Source organism: Pipistrellus kuhlii, unplaced genomic scaffold (assembly GCF_014108245.1).
Source record: "Pipistrellus kuhlii isolate mPipKuh1 unplaced genomic scaffold, mPipKuh1.p scaffold_m20_p_1, whole genome shotgun sequence".
Lineage (NCBI taxonomy): Eukaryota > Metazoa > Chordata > Mammalia > Chiroptera > Vespertilionidae > Pipistrellus > Pipistrellus kuhlii.
The window spans coordinates 159,159,677-159,186,219 of NW_023425404.1; the positions used below are offsets into that span (position 1 = coordinate 159,159,677).

Here is a 26,543-nt window from a genome sequence, read left to right on the forward strand (position 1 = left end):
GATGCAGGCACTGCTTTCACTCAGGCTGGAGCCACCTTTTCACTCTAGCCCCGAGCTGCCTTTCCACTTTCCCATGCTGCATAGAGGCCTGGAGCAGCTGAGGCAGGGAGGAATGCCTGTGTTGTCACTATAGAGACAACACAAGCATCCTGCCCTGTCCTGGCAAATTGGTGCCTGTGTATGCAAATTAACCTGCCATCTTTGTTAGGTTAATTTGCATACTCTCCTGATTGGCTGGTGGGCATCGTGAAGGTATGGTCAATTTGCATATTTCTCTTTTATTAGTGTAGATATACACTGAGTGGCCAGATTATTATGATATCTGAACACATAATAATCTGGCCACTCAGTATATATCCTATATCTGTGGTTGGCAAACTGTGGCTTGCAAGCCACATGCAGCTCTGTGGCTCTTCCACAAAATACCACGGCCTGGGTGAGTCTATTTTGAAATGGTGTTAGAAAAAGTTTAAGTTTAAAAAATTTGACTCTCAAAAGAAATTTCAATTGTTGTACTGTTGATATTTGGCTCTGTTGACTAATGAGTTTGCTGACCACTGTCCTATATAATAAAAGGTTAATATGCAAATTGTCCCCTCCACCAGGAGTTTGACCAGCAGGCAGGCTGGCCAATGGCCCATGTCCCCTCTCCCTGGCCAGGCTGGCTGGACTCAACCCATTAACGAATTCATGCACAGGGCCTCTAATACACACACACACACACACACACACACACACACACACATATACACTGAATGGCCAGATTATTATGTGTTCAGAGATCATAATAATCTGGCCACTCAGTGTATATTGTGAAATGATTAGCACAATAAGGTTAGCACATCCACTTAAGATCTAACTCAGCAATTTTCAAGTATACAATTCCATACTATTAACTATAATCACAGTGCTCTACATTAGGTCCACAGATCTGTATTTAGGTTTTTATATCTTCTTCTTTGTTAGCTGTAAGCATGGCAAGTCAGTCTCTCAGTTTTCTTATCTTTAACCTGAAGATAAAGATAATTATCTCTGGAATTGGGAATTAAGTGAAATGAAATGTGTCTGACAATAAATGATGGTTTTATCAGCATCCATGCTGAAGCGTTAAATAAATCAGACCTCTTCTTGCCACATATGCTCAGGGTTCCTCAGATAACTAGGTTCCACAATGATATAAAGGTATATGAAAGCACCTTACATAGTAATTAGAACCATGTAGGAGTTTGTTTAATATGTTAGTAAAATCTGAATATACATAGGGGAATTTACAACAAGCAGTATTAGGAAAGAAGAACCATTTTTTTCTGGTTGGTGTTTTAACTTCACCCTCCACACAGCCCACCACCACTGCCTCACAAGCTGCAATTCTGGCTGAATCCAGCTGTTACTTTTCTGTGTTAATCCTAATTAATGTGGCTAGCAGCTAATAAACACCCTCTGCAAAGTCTGGGAAGATGCTTGTCCTTGAGAACACAAGGGTAAGCCAAGTAAGAGCAATCAGGGCGTGTGGCCCAGGAAGGGATTGTGTGTGGGCTTCAGAAGCTGGACAGCTAGCATATCAAAGAGGGTTTGGATTTATATTTGGGGATGCAAATTACAGAAGTAAAAATTAGTATATCAAGATATTAAAAAATAATCTGTTAGGAAAATCTTGTTAAAAGTTAAAAACACTTATCTCTGAGGATGTTCAAGTGGTGGTTGAATGACCACAGGCTAAGGTATAGCTAAGGGAACTTTTGTATAGCCAATAGATTTTGTTAGATGACCTCTCTGTACCCTTTCAATAACAAGACTCTCAGATTGGATGGTAAACAAGGAAGAGACTACCTACCAGAACAGGCTTAGCAATTAGTGGGAACAGTACCCCACACACAATCCACAGTCCTAATCTCAGGAAAGAATTATAATTAGTGGTAGGGGAATTCACATTTTAAGCCACATATGGGATTAGCTGACTTTTCATTTAAAAAGAGAGCAGAAATACCTTGTTCCGCGTTGTGTGGCTGACAAAGTTTGTAAAAATTCAATGCATGCACATTCTGTGGGCACACTCATTGTGTGTGTGTGTTGAAAACCCTGAAATATAATTTAAACTGTAATAGATTTGCATGCCTGTCAATACTAAAGAGAAATTTTTATTTTTAAGAGTTCGTGATGCCTTCCCTCTAAGACAGTGGATACAAATTTTGAATTCACTTTGAAGCCTGTGTAAATGTTATATATTTAAAACAGAATTGACCATAGTGACTGGATTCCTGCAAAAAAATTGGAATCCTATGCGCCCATGTTGTAGAATCAGAGTGGTTGTCAATTTCCCAATCTCTATGGCACACTTGACTCCCAGCTGCTAAAAAGGAAAGTGGTCATAGAATTGTTATGCCCGGAGTCAGCACCAGCAAGTGCCAGAGTCATGGGCAGGTAGGTAGCCCATGCCCACTGTAATGTTCTCTGGAATGGGCCTGGCTTACACTGGCACCATGTGTGAGTGTAATAAATACCTATTGAGTTTAAAAATATTGTAGTCTTCAAAATTTCTTTGGCTATTTCCTGGTGTTATCAGTTATATCATATCTTAAAGCCCAAAAGCTAACAGCTGAGAAGCCCTGTTTATTAACTGTTTCCACACTTATAAGACATATTTTTTTCAGCATAATTTAAATTTTATACCAAATTCTATTAATAATTTTATATTTTTCCTATGGCTCACCTGATGGAAATTGCCATATTGTATGTAGCCATTTCCAAAAATCCCCTTTCCCTCTGCAAAAAAAAATTTGTTTCTCACATTTTAATTAAAAATGGTAAATACAAAACCTTAAAGTATTGATGACCTCCTCCTATGCTGTACACTTTACATTTTTTTTCTAAAATGTTTGAATAGGACCTACGATTTTGATATAAAGCATGGTTTGCAGAACTGCTACCCAGACTGTTACCCAGAGCTATTTCAACACCCTCTGTGGTCTCTCCTGAGGAGCTGGTTTTCCCTGAGGTATATGCTCCTCGGGCTGAGACAAAGTCAGTGGCCTGCATAGTCATCCAGGATCTGAATCACACCCCTCCACTTACTTCATTTGGATTAAATCTCTAAACCTTTTAAAACTGCCCAACTGAGCATTAAGTTAACAATAACATTTTTCCTTGTTTGCCTCATAGTGTTAACAAATTTAAATAGAAATTATGTTGTCTATATGGCAGTGTGTGAAAATCAAAGTTCTTGGACTTGAACTGTGGACTTCCTTTATGTACGCACTTGATCTCCATATTTATGGTCCACTTTGAATTATCAAAATATAAGAAGCTTTCTGTATTTAGTAAATATTCTAATTACACCAACTCCTAAAGGATCACACAATTAGAAAATGTCCTAAAAGCTTTACATTTTTTTAAGGTAACATTGCCAAAATGCTTATGTGCTAGAAGATACAAATGCTTTACCTGAAGTACATTATGTATATGTATTCATAGTAGCCCTATGAGATAAGCTAGGTGGTTATCCTTATTTTACAGATGAGGAAAATTTGACCTAGAAAGTTAATTTTCTAAGATCACAAATCTAGTAAACTGTGTAATTGGAATGCAAAATTAGTTCCTAATCATAGATTGTACAGTAACATGAAATGAATTAGGGGAAAATACACTTAGTAAATCATAAAAGGCTGTAGAGATTTTAAATAGTTATATAATCTGTTATTTAAATTTTTTTCTATAAAAAAGATTATATTCTAAACCATTTGGACAAAAGGCTATATTGTATAAGAAAAATTAGCCCTTTAATGTTATATATTTGAAATAATCATATATAATGAAGAGGTAATATGCAAATTGACCATCACTCCAACACACCAGATGGCCGCCACAATATTGCCATCAGGGGAGGGCAGTTGTGGTGATCAGGCCAGCAGGGGAGGGCAATTAGGAGGAACCATGCCTGCAGAGAGGGCAGTTAGGGGTGACAGGACTGGCAGGGGAGGGCAATTGGGGTGAACCAGGCTGCAGGGAGGGCAGTTGGAGCAAACAGGCCTGCAGGGGAGGGCAGTTAGGATGGACAAGGCCTACAGGGAGGGCAGTTAGGGGCAACCAGGCCACAAGGGAAGTGCAGTTGAGAGGGACAATGTCTACAAGGGAGGGCAGTTGGGAGAGACCAGGACAGCAGGGGAGGGCAGTTAGACGTGACCAGGGGAGGGCAGTTGTGGGGAACCAGGCCAGCAGGAGCGGGCAGTAAGGGGCAATCAGATTGGCAGGGGAGCAGTTGGGCGTCAATCAGGCTGGCAGGGGAGTGGTTAGGAGTGATCATGCTGGCATATAAAAGCATTTAGGGGCAATCAGGCAAGCAGGCAGGTGAGCAGTTGGGAGCCAGCATTCCTAGATTGTGAGAGCGATGTTCCAGATTGGAGAGGGTGCAGGCTGGGCTGAGGGACACCCCTCCCCCTTCACCTTTCTCTGCATGAATTTCATGCACCAGACCTGTAGTCCTATTTAATAAAAGGTTAATATGCAAATTAACTATCACCCGGTCACAAAGATGGTGACACCCATAGCCACAAGATGGCAGCACCCAGTCCTCTCAGCCCTGCCAGAGTCCCCCAGTCCCAGTGGGGAGGAGGGAGTGGCTATTGAAAACAGACTGCATTCTGTGCCCACCTGTGGATGGGCCTCTGGCCAGACCAAGTTGTGGAACGGAACCCTTGTGTTGTTACTCCAGCAATGAGGCAAGCATTCTGCACCCGGCCACAGATAGGCCTCTGGGCTGTGGAGAGCCTCTGAACAGTGGATATGGAGAGTCCAGACCCTGCAGAGACCTACAGGCGCACCGATTTGTGTGCAGAGCTACTAATAACTACCTATTCATAAAGGTTGTACATTTGATTTGAACAAGGGAACTTTTGTATCAGCCACAAAATATTTTTATAATAATTGGACATCATAGAAGTCAAATATTTAAAATTGTTTGTTTTTAAGATATATCAAATATACATAATTTTAAGTAGAATTTGCTATGACATTCAAGCCTGCTGGTAACATTTTTATGTCTTATTTGGGGAGATTTGGGGAGAACTAATAAACAAAGCTGCTCAGCAGTTGGCCCTTGCTATTTAAATTATGATATTAATAATAAATTGAATCAGGTTGTATTTTAAATAAGTTTTAGTTATTAATTTACTACTGGCCTGGTGCATGAAATTCGTGCACGAGGTAAGGGGTGTTTCTCAGCCCATCCTGCACCCTCTCCAATCCTGGACCCCTTGAAGGATGTCCTACTGTCAGTTTACAGGGATCAGGCTTAAACTGGCAGTAGGACATTCCCTCACAATCCGGGACTGCTGGCTCCAGCCGCTCACCTGCCTGCCTGCCTGCCTGATTACCCTTAACCATTTTGCCTGCTGGCCTGCTCGCCCCCAACTGTCCCCCTGCCAGCCTGACCACCCCAAATGCCCCCCCTGCTGGCCTGTTCATCCCCACCACCCCTCCACACTGGCCTGCTTGCCCCCAACTGCTCCCCTGCTGGCCTGCTCACTCCAAACTGCCTCCCCCCACACTGTCCTGATCATCACCAACTGACTTCTACTGATGACCTGCTCACCCCCAACTGGCCTTCCTGTTGGTCTGCTTGCCCCCAACAGCCCCTGCTGTCTCATCCTGGCCTGATCACCCCCTGGCGACCCAAAGTCTCAGCCCCTCCATTTTTTTCTATTTCTTATTTTTTTAGCACCTCCTTGAGTGGAGGCCAGTGCCAGCTGGAAGCAAATAACTAGGATTTATTTATCTCCTATAATTGAAACTTTGTAGCCTTGAGTGGAAGCCAGGGACAGCCAGGGCAGGTAGGAAGTTTGGCTTCCTCCATCACCAGGGGAAACCCAAGCCTCCTGCTCTCTTCAGCTTCATGGTTGCTGAAATTTTTGTTGGGATTTATTTATCTTTTATAGCTGAAACTTTGAAGCCTTGAGTGGAGGCTAGGGCTGGCCAGGGAGGGAAGGAAGCTTGGAATCCTTCATTGCCAGGGAAATCCAAGCCTCCTGCTTGCTCCAGCTCCATGGTCAGCCATCATCTTGGTTGGGTTAATTTGCATACTTGCTCCTGATTGGCTGGTGAGCATGGCTTTTTGGCATAGCAGAGTGATGATTAATTTGCATGTTTCTCTTTTATTAATATAGATTATTATATTAGACATTATTGTGCTTTAATTAGAGATCGAGTACTATGCTAACACTGTATAGTACTGATGAGAGAAGATATTTTCCATGATTTCCTAGAGTTTATAGATTATTAGACAAAATAAGCAAATTTTCAATAGCATTTGTAAGTGAAATGATGGAGTATGGGTACTGTAGAAATACAAAACAGATACCCCAGCCTAATATAAATGGTCTATGAGAAAGTATACCAGAAAAAGTAAAAGCCTAAGAAATGATATGATACTAGTCAAATGAAAAGCAGAAGGAATAATATTCCAGACAGAGGGAACACAATAAAATTTAAAATATCAGAAGGTCATAGCATATTCAATGAAATGTAAGGGTATTTACTTTGGCTGGAATGTAATGATTAAAGGGTTTATGGAAAATGATCAAGGGGTTTATGTCAGGAATAAGGAATATGAAACTTTTCAGCCAATTAAAGGAGCTTGGAGTTTAAGTGGAAACCAATGGGAAGGTGTTGCATGTGGTTTTAAGTAGGGTGTTAAGACTCTTTCAAGTAGAACAAATATGGAGGTGATTATCTATCAATCCTCATGAAAACTGAACATGGTCCCCAGGAGAGATAGTGAAGATAATGATAAAAAGATTCGAAAGATACTTAGGAGAGAAAATCTTCATAACACAGACTTCCAGCCTCTATTAGGTTTAAAAAAGTTTATGTGGAACTAAATATCCTGCTACTAACAATTTTAAGTTCTGGGCATAATGTTTGGGGAAAAACATACACTGTTGAAAGGCATTAGAAAGCGACCAACAGCAGGTAGAAACTTCAGGAAATTAGACTCTTGCAATAAAAGTGAAATCTACATATCACTTTTTTTTTTTTTTATAGGCACTCCCCATCTGCAGGGTGGAGGGGCAATACTAGACCTCAATAAGAGAGTAACAGTTTCTGAGACATCAGAGGAGGGAGTTTAGGGATGCCCATGAAGGAAAGTCCCATATGTAGGGGACCACTGAGGTGGGAGTGTCAAAATCTGTGTATAAACTCTTCCCCAATTCCTGGCTAACCCCTGAAATATGCATATGCAAAGAAAAATATCAAGGATCCCAGGGGAAACAAACAATATGTAGGAAGGTGAAATAGCAGAGTAGAGATTTCAGCAATTTCCCATTGCTCTGGAGACTGAACAGGAACTAGAGTCCCACCAACTTAGAGGAGCTTGATAAACACGACAGGCAGAAGGGAACCTCACAGGTAAAGACCATGTTGATAGAACTTAGCTTTGCCCTAGCATCAAGGACAGAAGTGAAATAAGTACAAGTAAAAACAAAAGCCCACACAAGATCAATGTTTAACATTTGCTGTATATTTTGTATGAGTCAGGTCTCTTACAGGTGTTCTTTCATGTAGTCCTTCTAGAAATTCTAAATGGTAAGTATGGTTATCTCTGTTTTGCATCTGAAAAAATTAAGATTCAGAGAGGACAAGTAACTTGTTGAAGATTTAAAACCAGATTTATAGCCAGATCTAGTGAGTATAAAAATCTATGCTATATTATATACAAGACTAGAGGCCTGGTGCATGAAATTTGTGCATGGGGGGTTTGGAGTGGGGTCCCTCAGCCCAGCCTGTACCCTCTTGCAATCTGGGACCTTTTGGGGGATATCCGACTGCCAATTTAGGTGTTTTTTTTCCCCATGGGATTAGGCCTAAAGTGACAGTCAGACTTCCTTCTCACAATCTGGAATTGCTGCCATCTAACTGCTCACCTGCCTGCCTGATTGCCCCAACTGCCTCTACCTGCCTACCTGATCACTTCTAATCACTTTGTTTGCTTGCTTCATCACCCCTAACTGCCTCTTCCTGCCTGTCTGATCACCCTCAATCACTCACCTGCCTGCCTGATTGTCCCAACCACTTTGCTTGCCTGTCTGATCATCCCTAACGGCTTCCTGGGGGGCAGGGCCAGCTGGGGCAAGGGACCACAATTTTCTGGTCTCTGGTTGTTCTGTTCATTCCACCATTTTGGTCTCTGGGCTTTTATTATAAAGGACTAGAGGCCCAGTGCACAAAATTTGTGCACTTCAGGGGAGTCCTCAGCCCAACCTGTACCATCTTGCAGTCTGGGAGCCCTTGGGGCATGTCCAACTGACAGCTTAGGCCTGCTCCCTGCCCTCTGGAGGACATCAGTCAGACATCTTTAGTACTGCCACAGAGGTGGGAGAGGTTCCCGCCACCACTGCTGCACTTGCCAGCCATGAACCCAGCTTCTGGCTGAGTGGCGCTCCCCCTGTGGGAGTGCACTGACCACCAGGGGACAGCTACTGCATTGAGTGTCTGCCTCTGGTGGTCAGTGTGTGTCACAGTTACTGGCCATTCTGCTGTTTGGTTGATTTGCATATTAGCCTTTCATTATATAGGACTAGAGATCCAGTGCATGAAATTCATGTACTTGTACGGTCCCTAGCGGCTGCCAGCCAGGGTAACCCTTTCTTCCCCCAGCTACCTGCCATTGTCACTATCGGAATCTTCTGCTGCTACTGTCGCAGGCTGGGGCCTCCCTCCCTTCCCCTGGCCAGTCCACCCCTGCTAGAACTCCCAGAAGACCTCCGGGCCAAGGGGGGAATTTGCATACTATGCTTTTATTATATAGGATACTGCCTCCCCAAACAAGCATACATCCTCCTGGGGAGCTATCTGTTTGGATGAAGGCAACCACCTCTCTCTCTGTAGCTGTGACATACTGGGAGCAACTACTTCATGATATCTGCTACCAAATAATTTTTATTTTAATGGAGGAGAATACTCAAAAGGAAACTAGCAGAATGGGGCTGGGGGGAATAATGAGATATGCCAAAATTAAGTACATACTTTAGTAACTCAGTCCCAATCATCACACTCAGAAATCCAATGACAATATATCTTTATTCTCATCAATTACACTATTTTTCAGAGCCATCTTTTATTAATGCAGTTATTCAGTTGATTTAGTAGTATCAGTTTTATCCACATTCTTACTTTACAGATGATGTAATGACAGGGTATTTGAAAAGAAATACAATTTTTTAGAGATAGGCGTTATTAAATAATTGTATTACTTTTTCTATGACATATTTAGAGTGCAAAATTATAAGTAAAAAGAAATTCAGAAGAAGAGCAAAGATATTTTGTATATTTCAAAGAACTGATATTAGCAGTGAGGAAGCAAATAGCCTAAGGCATTGATATCCAAGGCATTGCCATGTCCTTTTCTCTGAAAAGTAAAATGGAAGAACATTTTAGGACCATTAGACTGTTCTGTGTAAAATTTCCTATATATTTTCTCAATTTCTTAATAAATAAATGGAAAAACTTTACTTTTTCTGCCATATAGATTGAAGGTTACACTATACTGAAATACTTCTAATATTTCTGATTAAATAAATTAACTTGCATTGTACAAAAGTTTACATTGCAAAAGAGAATTCTCTAAAACAGTGCTAATACTATTTATTTCTAATTGTATTTTTGTAGACTTTATTTTTTCATCTGAAGAATGCTGAGTATTCATTTTCATAGAAGAAGAAATCAGAAGAGACTTACTTATAGGCAGCAGGGAGGAGATTTAAAAATATCTTGCCTTTTGGTTTTTCCTTTAGGCCAAATATTTTATTGTGCATTTTTAAATTTTTGGTGTCATGCCAGCTTGTCCTTCTATCTCATACCTGGTATCCTCATAGTCAAACAAGCCCATTAGGATAGATAATTAATTTATGTTTGATATAAAATCCATAGTGGTTTAAATTTCCAGGTGATTATGCTTTTTTTTTTTTGTATCACTTTAAGACTATTTCATTCCAAGCAATCTAACAATCTGAGGTTAGTTGATATTATTACAATTTGTAGTTTGCAAAGTGAAATGCTGATTTAGGAGAATTGACTTTGCAAATAGTGTCTGTAGAATGACTTTTATATGGACCTAGTATATTTATTATTTGTGTTTCCAGAGTTATACCAAGTTTATGGTATAGATAGACATGATTCTCAAAATTTATTTTGTTTTAAAAAATTGCTAAAGTCCTGTAATGGTTATTAGCTTTACAGCACTAACTTGTTTGTTTATAAGACCTCTAATTGTTCCCCTGACAGTAGGATATGTCATGGTACTTATGCAGGTCTCTTAGTAAATACCTACCAAAATTTTTACATTATTAGGACAACATCTTATGGTTCCTTTAGGCTACCAGTCTTGGCCTATTGAAAAAAAAAAAAAGGACATTTATGAAAATGTCTTATAGATCAAAATTAAATTATATTCTGATTAGTTATCATTAAGCAATTATAGATCTCCTCATTCAGGGCCAAGATCACATATCCTACTATATACCATTAACTAATTATTTTCATAAGTTTCCTAAAAATTAAACACTAACTTATATTTTCTATTAGACAAGAATTTCTTACATAAAATGAATCTTTGATTACTCTACCTTCTCTTCCATGAGCTCTGGGGTAATAGTTGGGTCTATGGCAGAAGCAAAAGCATTTGTTGTGCTGGGTTTTTGTGAAGTTGAAGGAATGGTAATTCCTCCACTGGCATGCTTAAAGTTTATCAATTTTTTTTGTAAATATGGCACCACTCCTCCTGCTGGCTACAGGGAATGGGAAAGAAAACAAAGGGTTTTCAGGTTCAAGTACAAAGTCAAATTGGGAAGAATATAAAGCAACAGAATTGAGATGCAAGGCAAGGAATTAATTTAAGAAGAAAATGCTTGTATTATTTTCTAGATTATAATCTATCCTTAGAAAGACTGTGTCTGTTGATACCTGTTTAAGAATATAATAGGAGAGTATCTGACCTATAATGGCCTCTCAATAAATATTTGATGAACTGATTAAATTGAATTTTGACTGGCCAAAGATCTAATTGTTGGTGGAATAATAATAATAAAAGCTTTTCATGAAAATAAACAATAGTGCAGGAACCTGTAAGTTGTAAGTTGCTGAATGCATGCATCTAGCGAAGTGTAGTAAGGAATCTTACCATTGCAGCCGTTTCAGGAGCTGTGCCTATGACAGCATCAAAGGCTAGCTGCTGCTGTCCTCCTGGTATAACCTGGAAAATTGGAAAGTTGTTAGAAGTCTAAATTCTTAATTTCTAAAATACGTTGTTTTGCATTGAATACAGTTAAACACTTCCCAACTTCTTAAGTTACTTTCATATACACAAAAATAATCATTTTGATTTGAGAGAGAAGCAGCTCCGACACAGGGAAACTGGTCTGACAGTACAACCCTGCCTACGTTCTCAGGGGCTTCTTCCCCGCCATTCTCTGCTGGGCCAGCCGTGGTGTTCTGTTGAATATTACCAATCCCTACAGAGCACCAACATGGGACAAATTTGCCTCTGAATACAATGAAGTAACAAAAATAAGACTGCTTTATCATCTTGTCCAAAACAAGAACACATCGTAAGACATGAAAATCCTCATATTCTGGCTAATCTAAGCAACTCTTGCTTCTTTACTATCATGGCCCGGTCTCCCTCCTTTAAAATAAGAATCTTTGTTACCCAATCATATTATAGAACCAGAGTGAACCAGCACTCTTTGAACTTGCCCCAAATCACCTGACAACCCCAGATCCTATGTGAAGTTATTTCAGTATCTTCCTGTTCCCCATTGTGTGTGTCCTTCTTTATTGCAATGAATAAATAAATCCAACTTTGTTCAGCTAGGGTATTTGGCTGAAGGGCACTTATAGATTTAATAAATCCTAAAGCAAATAGTTTTAAAAGGTAGTTGTTTTTTTTTAAACTTGAAAAGGCATTCATTTACTTACAGGTTCGACTTGTTGTGGGATATATCCAAATTGAGTATAGAATGGCATCTGTTAGATTTTTGAAAAAATGCATTAGATTCTGATGTTTTTGTTATAATTTTGTTTTGTTTTTTTGAGAGAGAGAGAGAGAGAAAGAGGAAGGGAGAAACATCAATGTGATAGAGAAACATCAATTGGCTGCCTCCCATTTGCACCCAACTAGGTATTTAGTCCATAACATGAATATGTGCCCTAATTGGGAATCAAACCAGTGACCTTTGGTGCAGGGAATGATGCTCAACCAACTGAGCCACACTGGCCATGGCTGAAATATGTATACATTTATATTATACGAAATGCTTTTTTGAATGTTCATAAGTTCTTGGTGGCAAAAAATGTTAAATAACTAAACATCCTTTCAACAGCATATGATTTCTAGGTTAAAACTTTTCCTTTCTCTAATTTAGCATGACAATTAGAATTATTACTATCAATCGCTTAAAGCATAAATTTTCAGTTTTCTCTAATTTGGTTTGTCAAGTTTTAGAGTGGTGTAAAATATTATTTTTCCCATTCTAATTAAAAGAAATCTAGTTATTATGAGCCTTCTGGATTTACATTAGAATTCTAAAAATGTATTGCAGCTCCACAAAACTTAGTGTAATGTTATCTAATTGTATCTCAAGATCTGGTGATCATATGTAGCTTTTATTATGGTAGCTATTTTCATTTAAAATTTTTATTTTTTGTTCATCCTCACCAGAGAATATTTTTTTCCCATTGATTTTTATAGAGAGGAAAGGAGAGAGAATGAGGAAGAGAGGGAGGGCGAAAGATAGATAGATAGATAGGTAGAGAGAGAAACATTGATGTGAGAGAGACACATGGATTGGTTGCCTTCCCCATATATCCTGAGCCTTGGCCAGGAACAGAACCTGCAATCCAGTCATATGCCCTAGACTTGGAACAGAATCCATGACCCTTTGGTGTATGGGCCCATGCTCTAACCGGCCAGGGTTTGTTTTTATTTTTAATAATAACTATATGTATATATGACCGGAGTGATGCTGGCAAATTTTTTTTACGTTAGAAAACTTCATTTTCCAAGATGATTTAGTTTTTGGCCTCTGATTTTATTAAATCGATTAACTAATCTCATTATTTTAAAATCCGGTCTTACCCTAACCGGTTTGGCTCAGTGGCTAGAGTGTCAGCCTATGGGTTCAAGGGTTCCAGGTTCAATTTCAGTCAAGGGCATGTACTATGGTTGCAGGCACATATCCAGTAAGGAGTGTGCAGGAGGCAGCTGATCAATGTTTCTCTCTCATCGATGTTTCTAACTCTCTATCGCTCTCCCTTCCTCTCCGTAAAAAATAAAAATTAAAAAAATATATATATATATATTTTAAAAAATGATAAAATCCAGTCTTAGAACATTTCCAAATTAGTGGTACATTAAGAAAAAACACCAAATTCTTTTGTGACCACCACAGTTCAAGCTATTGAGTTGTTTGTGTTGCTTTTTTTTTTTTTTTCACTAAATGTACTTAGCTATTCTTTCCTCTTAAAATTTACCTTATCTTCTTTCTCAGATGGAACTAGCACTATTTAAATTAAAATCAAACACTTGCAGTACCTGCTCCTCAAATTGCTGCTGTCCTGCTTGTGGAGGTGACTCTGGGGCTGTTTGCTGAGGTTGTTCCCAGGGAAGGAGCATGTAAACCGGATAGTATTGAAGCATCTATTTGTAAACAGAAATGAATCAGCATAGTATTTTTTTAAAAAATTCTTCTAATGTCAATATTATTTTAAAACTGATTCATATTTAGCAATTTTATAGAAAAAAAAGAGTCAAAAGCATTCCTTTCTAACCTTTAGATACAACTTGCATTGCACGTGATACTCGATTGGACTTTGTTTCAAGGTTGTTTGGTCAAACACATTTAGGAAGGATTGTGTTCAACTAAATAATAGGTTTTTGTAAAAGCACACTTTGGACTTAAAGTACAAATTTTATACTTTATGCACTAATTACTTTACAAATATCTAAGAGGAGGATAGCCTATACAGCATTTCCCTTATTTTTTGGGAGAATCATCATTCTGCAGAACATGGTACAGGCAGTTCTACCATAATGAATATAAGGTCAGGAATATATTGCCCTTAATAATTGATAGTTTAATTAAACCAATCCATATGCATTTTTGTATATTTTGAGAATCCAGAAATAAGGAACAAATAAAATTACCTGTAACTTCACCATGCACATAATCAAGTTTTGGCTTCCACTTATGCCTGTGTGTCTATACATGCATATGTTTGTTAAAAATGGGAATCACAGTAAATGCATAAAGTTTTATATATTTTGTTTCCTTTTGTGATGATATAAGAAGTAAAAAACAACTGTGGTTTGAAAATTTTATTTTGTGCAGTGATTCTTAATCCTGTATAAAAATCATAATCACTTATTGAGCATTTTAATAGTTAATCATATTTGGGATCTACTCATGAGGTTTTGATTTATTAGGTATGGGAAGGTTCTAGGCAATTGTAATTTTCAGAATTACCACCAGAGATTCTAATACAAAGCCAGGGCAGAGAAACACTATTTTAGTAGTTAAAGAAAAGGTGAAGAATTCTATTTTAACTCTGCTATTTAGTTTTATTAGGATTGGGAATTTAATCTCATTAAGACTTATTTTCCTGATCTTTAAAATGAAGTAATTCTGCACCATCTATCTAACTCTCTAAATGCTATGGCATACAGTGAGATAATGTCTAGAAGTAATTTTTTGGTTTGCTATGGGTGGTACAAAATTACATAATTATGATTACAGTGTAGTCAAGTGGTGTAAATTTTTATAAATGCTCAGTATTCTGGTGGTGAATAATATGATTTACCAATATCCCTATTTCTTTGAACCCAGGATATTATAGAATTAGCCTACTCTTGAGAGGATTTTCCATATTAATCTAATGATTCTACTAGTTCACCTTCATATTTTTAAGATTCTCCTATTTCATGAAAATCGCCACCATTTGATTGTAATATGGAATTCAATTAAAATATGCAAGAACCTGGAATTTTTTTTTTACCAGAACTTCATAATTTTCAAATAATGTGGGCAAGTGTTTCTTATCTTTACGTTATATTATTATATCATAGTTTATCAATTTAATACATTTTCCTCTGAAACAAAATTTAGGGTTGAGCAAAGTCCACCCATGCTAGTTCTCTTGATTTTTTCCCCCCATTTACCAGAGCTTCAGATGCAGAAAGGACATAAGCTAGGGTTTAGTGAGCTCCTTTATTCCTAAAATGGTAATGTCCTGGGAGCTCAGGAGTCCTGAGGACTCTCCTTAGCTGGTCTTTCTTCAGGAGTTATTGAGTGAGCCCGACATTAACAGACTGATGCCAACCCAGCAATAGCGGCGCCCAAAGAGTGATGTCCTTGGATGGGTTTTTATAGCCCTGCTACAGGAGTCAGAGCTACAAATATAAAAGAAAGCATTCATTCAATGGCAAGTGGTAGTAGCCATATGAGTGATGATATCTTATTTATTTACCTGGGTTTGCTCTTGAGGCATTTTAAAGGAGAACACATAGGGTATTGCCTGCCAAAAAAAAAGGAATCATATAAAGGATTTACTTGACATTTAAAAAAATGTGATTAAATTTGATTTTTCATCAACTTTTATTCCCTCTATGCCCTGTACCACATCCACCCATCCCCCTCCACCCCTGAAGTCATCACACTGTTGTCCATGTCCATGAGTTCTCTTTCTTTTTTTTCTCAGTCCCTCCATACAAATTCGTATATTAGCAGATTTCTATGACAATTAAAGGTCAACTATTATATGCATTATCATTAAGGCAGATGGCCTCTCCCCAATTATATTTTCTAAAACATATTTTAACTCCTTTTATTTGTGGCTTTATCGTATAATAGTTGATTTAAGTGATATTTTCCTTGTTAGAAATCAGAAAAGATAAGAAACTTCCTGTGATGGTAGAAACATATTGTGGGGAAGAATTCTTGCTCAGTAACTGTTGTCTTATTGTAAAGCTGACTCATGTTTGTGCTTACATTCAACATATCCACATTATCTCAAGATGGAAAAGGTCTGACTTACATTATTAGGGCCCTGTTGGGTCTGCACTGGTGCTTGAGGCTGTGAGGGGTCCAGTTGTCCCACCTGGTTTCCTTGGGCAAAGGAAACCTGTCCTGGGGAAGGTCTCTGATTTGGGAACAGTCTAGCAACCTGGTCTAGAGTTGCTAAGGAGAATGGGGAGAGTCCCGGAATTTGAGCTTGCTGCTGCGGTAGAATCCCAGAGAAAGAAGGAATCCATGCATTAAAGGGGTTCTGGAATGATATAAAAGAAAAAGAGGAAGGATTTCTTTTTCATTTCAGAAACAATTGAAAATCAGACCTGAGTAAGTAAACAATTTCTATATTTTCATTGCTGCATTATTAGAAAAACACAGCATCTTAGCACATTATGAGCCATGCAAAAAGCATGAACAATGCTAAATTCTCAAGGATCAAGAGAAATATGGAGCAGAATGAGGTCGATAAAGAGTATAGTTCCTGAGTTGCCAGACTGGATTTGAATCTTTTTTTTTTTTTTAAACCCAGTTAGCTGAGTATGACTTTTTGTAAAATAGTTAATTTAACAATCTCATAGCTGTGAGAATCTGTGACTGGCATGTACCAAGTTCTCAAAAAATAAGTATTAGTCAGGTTATAGTTTTTACTTTAGTGTTCCAACAAATAGTAATTAGAATATATGGGGCAAATTGATAATTTAAAAAACGGAAATTTCAGAAATGACATCAGAAAACATCTTGTTCTCATAAAAAGTGTCATAATAAGAAATGAAAAGTAGAAAAATATTCTTAAAATAATTATTGAGGTAGAGATACCTGAAGCTGTAGTGGCTGAAGTTGAGCATTATTAAGACTCAGCAGTAGCTAGAAAAGGAAAGGATATGAAAATAACATTACCATCCAGTAAAATTATTAAGATCAATGTATACTACAAATATTGCACAAGGCAGAGCTGACTAATCTTAGGTTCCTGTTAGAGGTGAGATGTTTTCTCACTAAGCTTATACTAAATTACAGTGATTAGAGGTTGGGATTTAACTACCTCTCTCCTGCTGTGTGTGGGATTGTACAACTTTAGCCCATTCCAAATGGTTTTATTAGTCATTTGATTGCCTTAAACACCTATACACATATGTATTATGTGCTATTAAAAAGATACACAAAATATTTTCATAAATAACGGTGAAATAATATTTTAGAAAGAACCTGGTATATAAAACATGCCTGAACATTGAAAATGCATGTGGATATAAGAGCACTGATGAACCAAAGAATCTTTAATGCCTCTAACTAGATTTTGAATTTTGGCTTTTATCTCTTCCCCACTGGACTTTCAAAAAAACAAACAAAAAGGAGAAGGTATTTTAAGTATCAAAACTAACCTCATTGCTGTGGCTTGCAGACAAAAGGCGCTGTGGAATAATCTAAAATAAAAAAAAAAAGTAAAAGAAAGATTTAGGATTTATTAAAGATTTTACACAGTGATTTCAGCTCTACCATGAAATCACTTACCGGGGCTGATAGTGTGGCTCCCAGCAGCCCAAAAAGAATTATGGTTTTCATTTTCAGATGAAATACCTAGGGGGAAAAAAAAGAAATTTAGCTTTAAAAAACTACATAAAAATCATGGTAATAATTAGTTGGTATTTTTCAAATAGAAGAGCAATTGGGTGAATTTTACAGTATTTTCCTATATATTAAAATTTAATATAAAATATAAATATATATATAATATATATTATTGTTTTCTCTCACAGAGACAAACCAAAATCATTAGCTCATCCTTTTAGCTTGACCAAATGACTCATTTAGTGGCTTATGATGTAGTTGAATGAGTTACAAACAAGATGGCCTGATGCTTGAGCTGTTCTACATAAAGAGGAGTGAGTCCCTTTGACCATGGGAGAGCCTATGACTGGATCCTTATTATGAAAACAATTTTAATGTCCATTTAATGTAGTAGTAAAAATACTACAATAAAGATCTGACAGTAGCAGTTTAATACCAAATAATTTACATTGAAAAGTCTAATAACATTAACTATATATGAAAACTAAAAACAAACAAACCAACAAAAAAAAAAAACACATACACCATGAGTCAATAGTTTTTTAACTCAGGAAAAAAGCTTCTAAAATTAAGTTGCAATATTGATATATAGTGCTACTCATGGTAGTATATTATGCTTTATCCTCCAAATGTGAAAACCCTGCCCTACTTCAAATCACTGATCTACACAAGTAGTTAGGGTGACCTTGGTAGGCTATCCTGTAGGATTTATCCTGAGTTTGGTTTTAATATTATGAAAGTAAAGATTTGATAACTTACCTTGCTCCTTTGCCTATGAAGAGATACTAGATTCATGCAAGGTCTGTGCTCCCTTTATCTTTCAGCTCTGCTGCTTAGAACATCTATTTTAAAACCCATCTTTATAAAAAAGGGACCAATCATTTTTCAAAAGGGCCAGTGATTCAGTGGGTTTTAGACAATGGCTTAGCTAATAACCCCTTTCCTAATCATCTAAGTGGTAAATGGATTCCCACACTTTTAGTAATGCCATTAAATTATCCTCTGAGAAATGTTTTCTTATGGTCATTCCTGGTTTCTGCTTTGGTTATGATTAAATCTTCTAGAACAATTTCATTCTGCTTCCTTAAAAAAACTCATATTTAAAATGGATACCGTAACAGAATAACTTCAAAAGCCTTAATGAAGGTAAAAGATTAATGGCCTATATTTATTTTAATAGTAAAATATAGATTATTAGACATAAGGCAGAGAGAGGTCTAAAAGACAAAAACTCAAAACTTACTTAGGGACCATAAAGATTCTTTGGTTCTGCAATGCTGAACCGAGCTAATTTCACTTAGGTTCAATGTTAAAAAACATTAGTAATCTCTTTCTACTAATGGAATGAAATGCTAAAAAAAAATTGCCAAATCTCTGTGTCTATGACATTTATATCCCTAGGTGATCGGATGCTTGGTTTAAATAATTTCATAAATAGAAAGCATGATGGTTTATATTTTAAAAAATAGTGGTTAGTGTTTTGTACTTTAAAATACTTTTTTTCTAAATATTATTTAAATATTATTCAAAATATAACTAAGTATTATTATCTGTTCATCATTGCTTTATAAATTTTCTTTATAAAGTGAGGTTTGTGTTTATTTGTCAATATTTTTAGTAAAAATTTTCTTTGTTGTTATTATTGACCCCATTCTGATAGTCTAGGATCATAAGTATTATGATAATGTATTATCAATTAATTTCTTTTGTGGAAGATTTCTTTGGCTAATTTCATCTAGAAACAACTAATGGTGGCCTTATCATGTAGGAAAACAAAGTTATTGCCTTTAAATAAATTTGTTTTTTTTTCTCAGTAGGATGATACACTTCTTAGAACTTACAAGGCTCTTTAGTACTAAAATTATGATAGCATTTGTCATATAGCCTAAAAAAAAAAAAGGACAAAAGAAAATTAGTTAAAATGATAAAAACTTTTTCTTTTCTAAAGAAGTAAAGCTACTACTATGATCATATATCTGTTAGAAAGGAACTTCCTCAAGATTTATGAATGTTATATTTTTAGATTAGCTAAGTAGACCCCTCTAGATGTTGATGGCTGATTAGCTATAGCTGGGTGATTAATGCAACAAATTGTTGCCTGGAAAATCCAGATTAGTTGAGTGGTAGACATGGTACATGTTGCTATATTGCCTAATTATACATATTTATAATTAATGACCATAGTCTATTCTGAATATCATCAAATTAAAGACAATATTCCCATGGGGTTGATAACATATGTATAAATAAAATACATGACAAAATAAAAAAAATAGTATGCTATAAACTCAGTCTCCTGAGATTTTTATGGCATTGTGCAGAGTCTTAGACAGCTAACTTCACTTTGAGCCAAAAAGTTGTTAGGGCTGAGCACAGAAAACTTTAAGAATTATATTACAGAGCCAAAATAGTCAATGTAAAAATTATCCTGATGGTGGATAATTTCACCTAGATATATTCCTTAAATCTGAAGATAGTTGGAAGAAAATTTCATTTCCCCCTATTATTTGAATATTCTAAAGAAAAGTAGTTGAAACTCTTTTTTTTTTTTCTCCAAGTTAACATGGTAAAGAACAGGCTATGCTTTCCTATCTGAAGCTTCTAACTCCCCTTGGTAAGTGTTTTGGGTGGGAGAGGAAGTAGCAATATTACATTGCAGTGTGGATATTGTCTATGTATTCTCCCATTCAGCTATGTTGAACTTATTTTCCTATCCCATGTCAGTCACCCACTTGGAAATTAAATAAATGAATCCCGTCATTCAGGGGATGAAAAGGGTGATACCAATTCAGAGCAATGTCAGTCAGTATGGATTAAGGTGCGGAAACCTTAAGATGAGGAAATCCTGAACTATTATAGGTATTGTCACTGTACCGTCATTATTTTGTTTTAGTTCAGTTACTAGAACATCAGACACCCTTCATTCACCTAAACATACAAAAACACATACCAATGCCAAGTACATATTACTGTTGGATTAAGTGCTATTGAAAAGATCCGGATCTTTGTTCCAATAACAAATGACGAAGAAAGTCAGTCCTTTCAAATGTTATCGCTGCACTTTTTTCCCCTTTCAACTAACCTGAAAAATTAAGAGGCTCACAGAGAACTATTGTGAAGTAGACAATATTCTGGGAATCAGGAAAGTCAAATTGAATTTTAGCATTGCTTATAATAAAAATAACTTTCTTACATATGTGTTTTATTTTTCAGGAACTTATATAATTACATATTAATGTAAGATATATATATATATATATATATATATATGAGATCATATATATCATATATATATATAAGATATATCTATGATCACATTTCTGTGATCATATATTTCTGAGAAAGCTGAGCTACAGAAGGCTCAGGGACTTCATTCATTCACTCATGTATCCATACAACTAGTAGTTATTATGCAGCTTCAACAGTCCACATCTTTGCTAAGCACTGAGAACTTAGTGTCAATTAAACAGGAAAATTACTGTGTCGTTCATGAAAATTACTGTGTCGTTCTCCCCCCCCACACACACAATTAAAAAATATGCAGAATTATGTCTACTATTCAGGTCTTTTTATTGTTAATCAAGTAGTTTTTCTAAAGCACTAGGCTGCCTAACCAGAGAGGAGACACAGAACAACTTCAAAGAGAGTTAACAAATAAAAATTATAAATGATAAAAATGAGGGGTTTTATAAGTTGCCAGAGTTGAATATCAACTCAATGAAAGTAATAGATTTTCTGACTTTAACAATTACTTTATTAATGATTTGTGCAGTAAATAAACAGAATAAACAAATTCTTCATAAAATATATTTTGGCACATAAAGTGTTTACTTTTTAATTTCCATGAAACTCTGCTAAAGTGCCCCCTACTATTAAATAATATACATTACTGGAAATTAATCATTACATGTCCACAATGACAATATGTCCTAGCTTAATGGATCTAGCTTGATTATATGAATCTAACTTTATTATGTTTAAGATTTGCTTGTGAACGTGAGTTGTGACTATAAAGTATAATATCCAGGAGTAATTTGTTCAGGAATAGAGAGTATTAAGCAAATGGAAGTAATACATACCTCTCCTTTCACAAAAGGACCCATAAGTTTCAGGGAAATTGAAAGAGGCCAGCCCACAAAACTAGGCTTGGGCTACAAACTATCAACTGCCTGTGATTCCTGAAGCTGGGCCTCCAGAGCATTCAATGAGAGACACAAAGGCATCCTCTCAAGTGCAACTCATCCTACTCTGGGACATAACTATGTGGGGAACGGAAAGAAAATGGGGATGGAAGGAAGGGGAAGGAGGAAGCATTGAGAAGTAAGTCGGCGTCAGATTGCGGAGTCGTTCTGGGAGGGATGTAGTGTGCGGTCGGCTTAGTGAGGGTAGTGTGGATTTAGGTGCGTGCTTTGATGTCGTGGTCGTAGTCAGTACTGTATTTGGAAGCTACTAAAATTACGTCGTCTCGAAATGTCATACAAAATCCTCTCAGCCGAACCCTCTCCACCTACTCCATCAACCCTCTCACCTCCACCTCTCCCCTCGCCCTCCCCTCCCCCTCTCCTCCCCTCTCCCTCCCCTCTCACTCTCCCTCTCCCTCCCTCTCCTCTCCCTCCCTCTCCCTTCCCCTCCACCTCTCCCTCTCCCTCTCCCCTCTCCCTCTCTTCTCTCCCTCTCCCTCTCCCCATCTTTTTTTCCCCTCCCTTACACAATCAACAGGAAAAATTAAGAGGCTCACAGAGAACTATTGTGAAGTAGACAATATTCTGGGAATCAGGAAAGTCAAATTGAATTTTAGCATTTCTTCTTCCTTCCTTCCTTCCTTCCTTCCTTCCTTCCTTCCTTTCCTTCCTTCCTTCCTTCCTTTCTTTCTTTCTTTCTTTCTTTCTTTCTTTCTTTCTTTCTTTCTTTCTTTCTTTCTTTCTTTTTTTCTTACTGAAACTTTATAGTGCTTGCTTGTAACCTTTGTTCTTTGTGAATTTCAAATCTACTACTTTATGATCCTTATATCTTTTTTTTCTTGAGCCTGTAATCAGAGTTTGGCCCCAACCAGGTTTTTGTACTATAACCTCCCAGAAACATCTCCATTTTAATCAAAATTTTATATTTCTAGTAACTTGATTTAAGAAATCTTGGCTGATTTCTGGCTTTTTTCTTCTCGGACATCTAGCCAAGCCCATGTTGTGGTCATGGGACTCTTGTATATGTCCCAGTCAAGGGGAGTAATAGTACCCCAGGCCAGTCTGCCCTAGTTCTCCCTCAGAATTCTGTTGGTTGTCTTTTTGTTTTCCTTTATCTTGTTACATTAACAGTTTATTTCCACAACAAGATTGTATGTTTTCTAATAGCAATGGCCTTTTATTGCTCACAAAATATAATATTTCTATCTTGTTTTCCTTCCTCCTTCCCCTCTTTCTTTCTCCTTCCCTTCTTCCATCTGTTGATTTACTATTTTTTCTCTTTTATCTGCTATTCTGTTTCTCTTCCCTTTCTTCTACCTAACCTGGTTTACAAAGCCCTTAATGAGCTAGTTCTTGCTCCTACTTGATAGCTTTTCACTCAGGCCCTTGTTCATTAAGCTCTACGTCCAGAAAGCTCTCTCTGTTCATTGTACATAAAATGTAGTTTAGATGTTCTGCAAAGCTTGTGTTAAGGTCTCACAATTGATATAATTGTATATTTATTTGATTAGCATTATTTATAATCATTTGTTTTTATTTTTATTTTTTTACTTTCTATCACTAGAATATAAAATATCACTTCATTAGTGTAGACTCTTTATTTTGTCCACTTTTTATCTCCAGTTCCTGGCCCATATTTGCATTCAACTATTTATATGATACCTGTTCTTACTTGGAAAATCCAGACACATTTACATAATGAGATTGTTACTTACAGCACTGACAAATATTGAAAGTCATTGGCGTGTATGATATCAGATTTTATATTGTTTAATATAATTACTCTTCTTTCTAGAAATTCACCCAGTCATGAAGACACATTATTAATGAAATGTCTTTTATATTAAAAATATTAAACAACTAGCTTGGTTTAAATACTTCTCTATGATAGAATCTGTTACCTCACTTTTGGTGAAATTACATGATGAATGTGGTAAGAAGGAGTGGTCATTTGTAATTATGTGGTTCTATATTTGTAACGTCTTAATCTATACCTTAGCAGTTTTAGAAATGTCTACTTTTTTTTTTCCTGATGCTGTTTTAATGGTGGAAGGGGAACTGATATTTGTTACTTGGAAAATAGGCTGAATGTCAAATCCAATCTTTGTGTCAAGCACAGAAATGGAAGTTAAACTGGCAGACAGAAAGATCAGAATTAGGAAAAAGTCTGAAGTTTATGAAAAATGATACTATAAAGAGGAACTGTATGCTGAAGGTTATTCAATGTAATCAGGTCAGATTATAGACACAAATATAGATGAAAGGGCTGCTAAATGTTACTCTGTCATTCTGCTCTACTTTGGGAATAATTGTCTAAATTCCCAGTGTTAGTCAATTGGTCACTCATATTCCTATCACCCTAAACTCTCGTGATGGAAAAAAGTCATCTTCAGTTTCTAACTCTCCTTTTTCAAATTCTGTATCCGTCCTGTAGTGAAACTGATTCTCCAACCAAAGCTCCATTCAGGAATGAAGGACTTAACACCCAACTTGCTGGTACAGCAGGCAGCTCAGCCTCCTCAGGATTTGCCTCCCTACCTCTCCTAAGGACATGCTCTCTTTGCAGGCCAGAAACACCCTCTAACTAACTAATTTGCCAAAAACCAGGCCTCTCACCATCCCAGCTCCAGGATTTTCCTTGGAATTGACTGCAGCCTTTGTTGACTACACAGCAGTTGGACTTCTTCCTTTTCCTATTCCTGCTTCCTTCCCCTCCATCCCATGGTGATTCTCATTTTGTTTATTATATATTCTACTAATTAGACATATATTGAATAAGATCCATTTGGCATAAAATTCTTAGACAGGAAATCCCTCAGGCCCTATAGATAGAGTACATGGTAGGAGATTTTTACGGGCTATTCACTTTACAGAATGGTTTAGAAACTTGACCCTCTACCAAATCATTTCATAGCATTTTTTGATCAAGTTGGAAGACACACACACACACACATACACACACACACACACACACACATACACAGAACAGACCACACCAGGAAGTTTAGCACTGTCTGCATTTGTGGAATAAATACCAAGATACCAAGTTAGGAGTAAGACAAATTAGGCCTATGAAAATTTAATTTTCAAAAATTATCAATAAAACCATCCACTTTATTGCATTAATTTGCTAAGTATATTTTTAAAACTCATCTTCATTCAAAGGGGCTGTTATAGCATCAACATTAAGAACATTGGGCATGGTTCTAACCCTAACTGCCTGCTGCAAACTCTTGAATTGTGTCAAGTTTTAAACTTCTCTGAAGCTCAATTTACCTTTCTGTAATGGTGATAATCTCATGGGACTGTTGATATAATGAATGCTCAGAGCTTATAAAAAGCTCCCATGTTAGTTACATTAAGCATTACACTGTAGGCACCTTGTACATCTCAGTCTGGCACAAGATTGGTACTGAATATTTATTTGTTGAATGAATGAAAGAATGAACCATAAATACAAAGAAATATTCATTATTACAAAGATCAACATGGGAAACATGGTAAATTAATGACATTTGATTCAGAACAAAAGTGAAAAGCAAAGAAGCAGTGTGATAGTAATAGGTTCACAGAGTACTTGAGTAGAGGTAGGCCCTTGAACCAAAATTAAATAAAAATGTCAAATAGTTCTTTAATTAAAAACATTCTTAAAATTTTCAAAAATAGCAGAATCCAGTTTGGCTCAATGGATAGAGCGTTGGCTTGGGGACTGAAAGGTCCCGAGTTCGATTCCGGTCAAGGGCATGTACCTTGGTTGTGGGCATATCCCCAGTAGGGGGTGTGCAAGAGGCAGCTGACCGATGACTCTCATCGATCTTTCTAACTATCTCCCTCCCTTCCTCTCTGTACAAAATCAATAAAATATATTAAAAAATTTTTCAAAAATATTAATTTCAAAATTTTATTAAGGAGAATCCACTTGATTCCACCAATTTCTCTTTTTTCTCAAAATTTATCCTTTATTTTAGTCAGTCATGTACTAGTAAACAAGATCTCTGACAAATAAAAACACCAATTTGTAGTATTTTCCAATTTCCGTACTCTCACCAACATCCATGTCCAATTACCAACTGTTTAACAACTGGCTTTTAATATATCTAAATATTTAAGGATTGAATGTCAAAGTGCAGCTCCATTAATTAATGCCTATATATAAAGATTGAATAATATAGTTTTATTGCCCTGGTCAAAAGTATTTTATTGATGCATCTCATGTAATGTCATAAATCTGTCAATTTAGGCTGAGAATGTAGGTATTTTGAGAAATGGGAAACTGACATTGTTTAGTTCTATATACCAGGTTCTCGGCTATATTCTCTAAATACATTTTTTTCAATTGATTCTCATAAGAATCTGCAAGGTGTCAGTATCATCATTATATTTATAAGGAAACCAAGACTCAAAGATGTTAAGTAATTTGCCCCAGGTGGCATAGTTCTTTAGTGCTAGAGTTCACATTTGAACACAGATCTTTTTCAAAGTAAATACTTTTTATATTTCAACATCATTCTCTATGCTTTACACAAGAACAAATATTAGATAAAAATTTTCCACATACTTTTGAGATACATTGAATAAATGTAATAACTTTCCTGATTAAAATTTTTTCTCCTGACATATGAGTCACAGGTGTCTTAAATTATATAACCTCTGGCATATATTCTGTAAACATCTTCCTAATTCTGAATTTTGAGAGGTTTGCCTTAGATTGGGAGTTTCCTAAAATGTTAATCCAGAC

General features: G+C 36.6%; 1 protein-coding gene across 1 annotated transcript; it reads right to left on the reverse strand.

The window, feature by feature from the left end:
• Positions 1–10,350: 10,350 nt before the first annotated feature.
• On the reverse strand, positions 10,351–17,618 carry ODAM (odontogenic, ameloblast associated). Its single transcript, XM_036446116.1, has 10 exons — positions 17,568–17,618; positions 17,438–17,479; positions 16,872–16,919; positions 16,081–16,311; positions 15,514–15,561; positions 13,583–13,687; positions 11,968–12,015; positions 11,171–11,242; positions 10,617–10,778; positions 10,351–10,380 (listed from the first exon to the last, which is right to left on the reverse strand). The coding sequence occupies exons 1-10, from the start codon at positions 17,616–17,618 to the stop codon at positions 10,351–10,353; spliced, it is 837 nt and encodes a 278-aa protein (XP_036302009.1).
• Between the last annotated feature and the right edge of the window lie 8,925 nt (positions 17,619–26,543).

Bases quoted from the DNA above. Each gene is read 5' to 3' on its own strand.
- ODAM (XM_036446116.1), bottom strand. From the start codon at position 17,618: ATGAAAACCATAATTCTTTTTGGGCTGCTGGGAGCCACACTATCAGCC. The intron at 10,779-11,170 runs GTAAGATTCCTT...CATTCCCTGTAG, and splicing joins CTCCTGAAACGGCTGCAATG to CCAGCAGGAGGAGTGGTGCC. The intron at 10,381-10,616 runs GTAGAGTAATCA...TTTTTTCAATAG, and splicing joins CAGAGCTCATGGAAGAGAAG to GCCAAGACTGGTAGCCTAAA.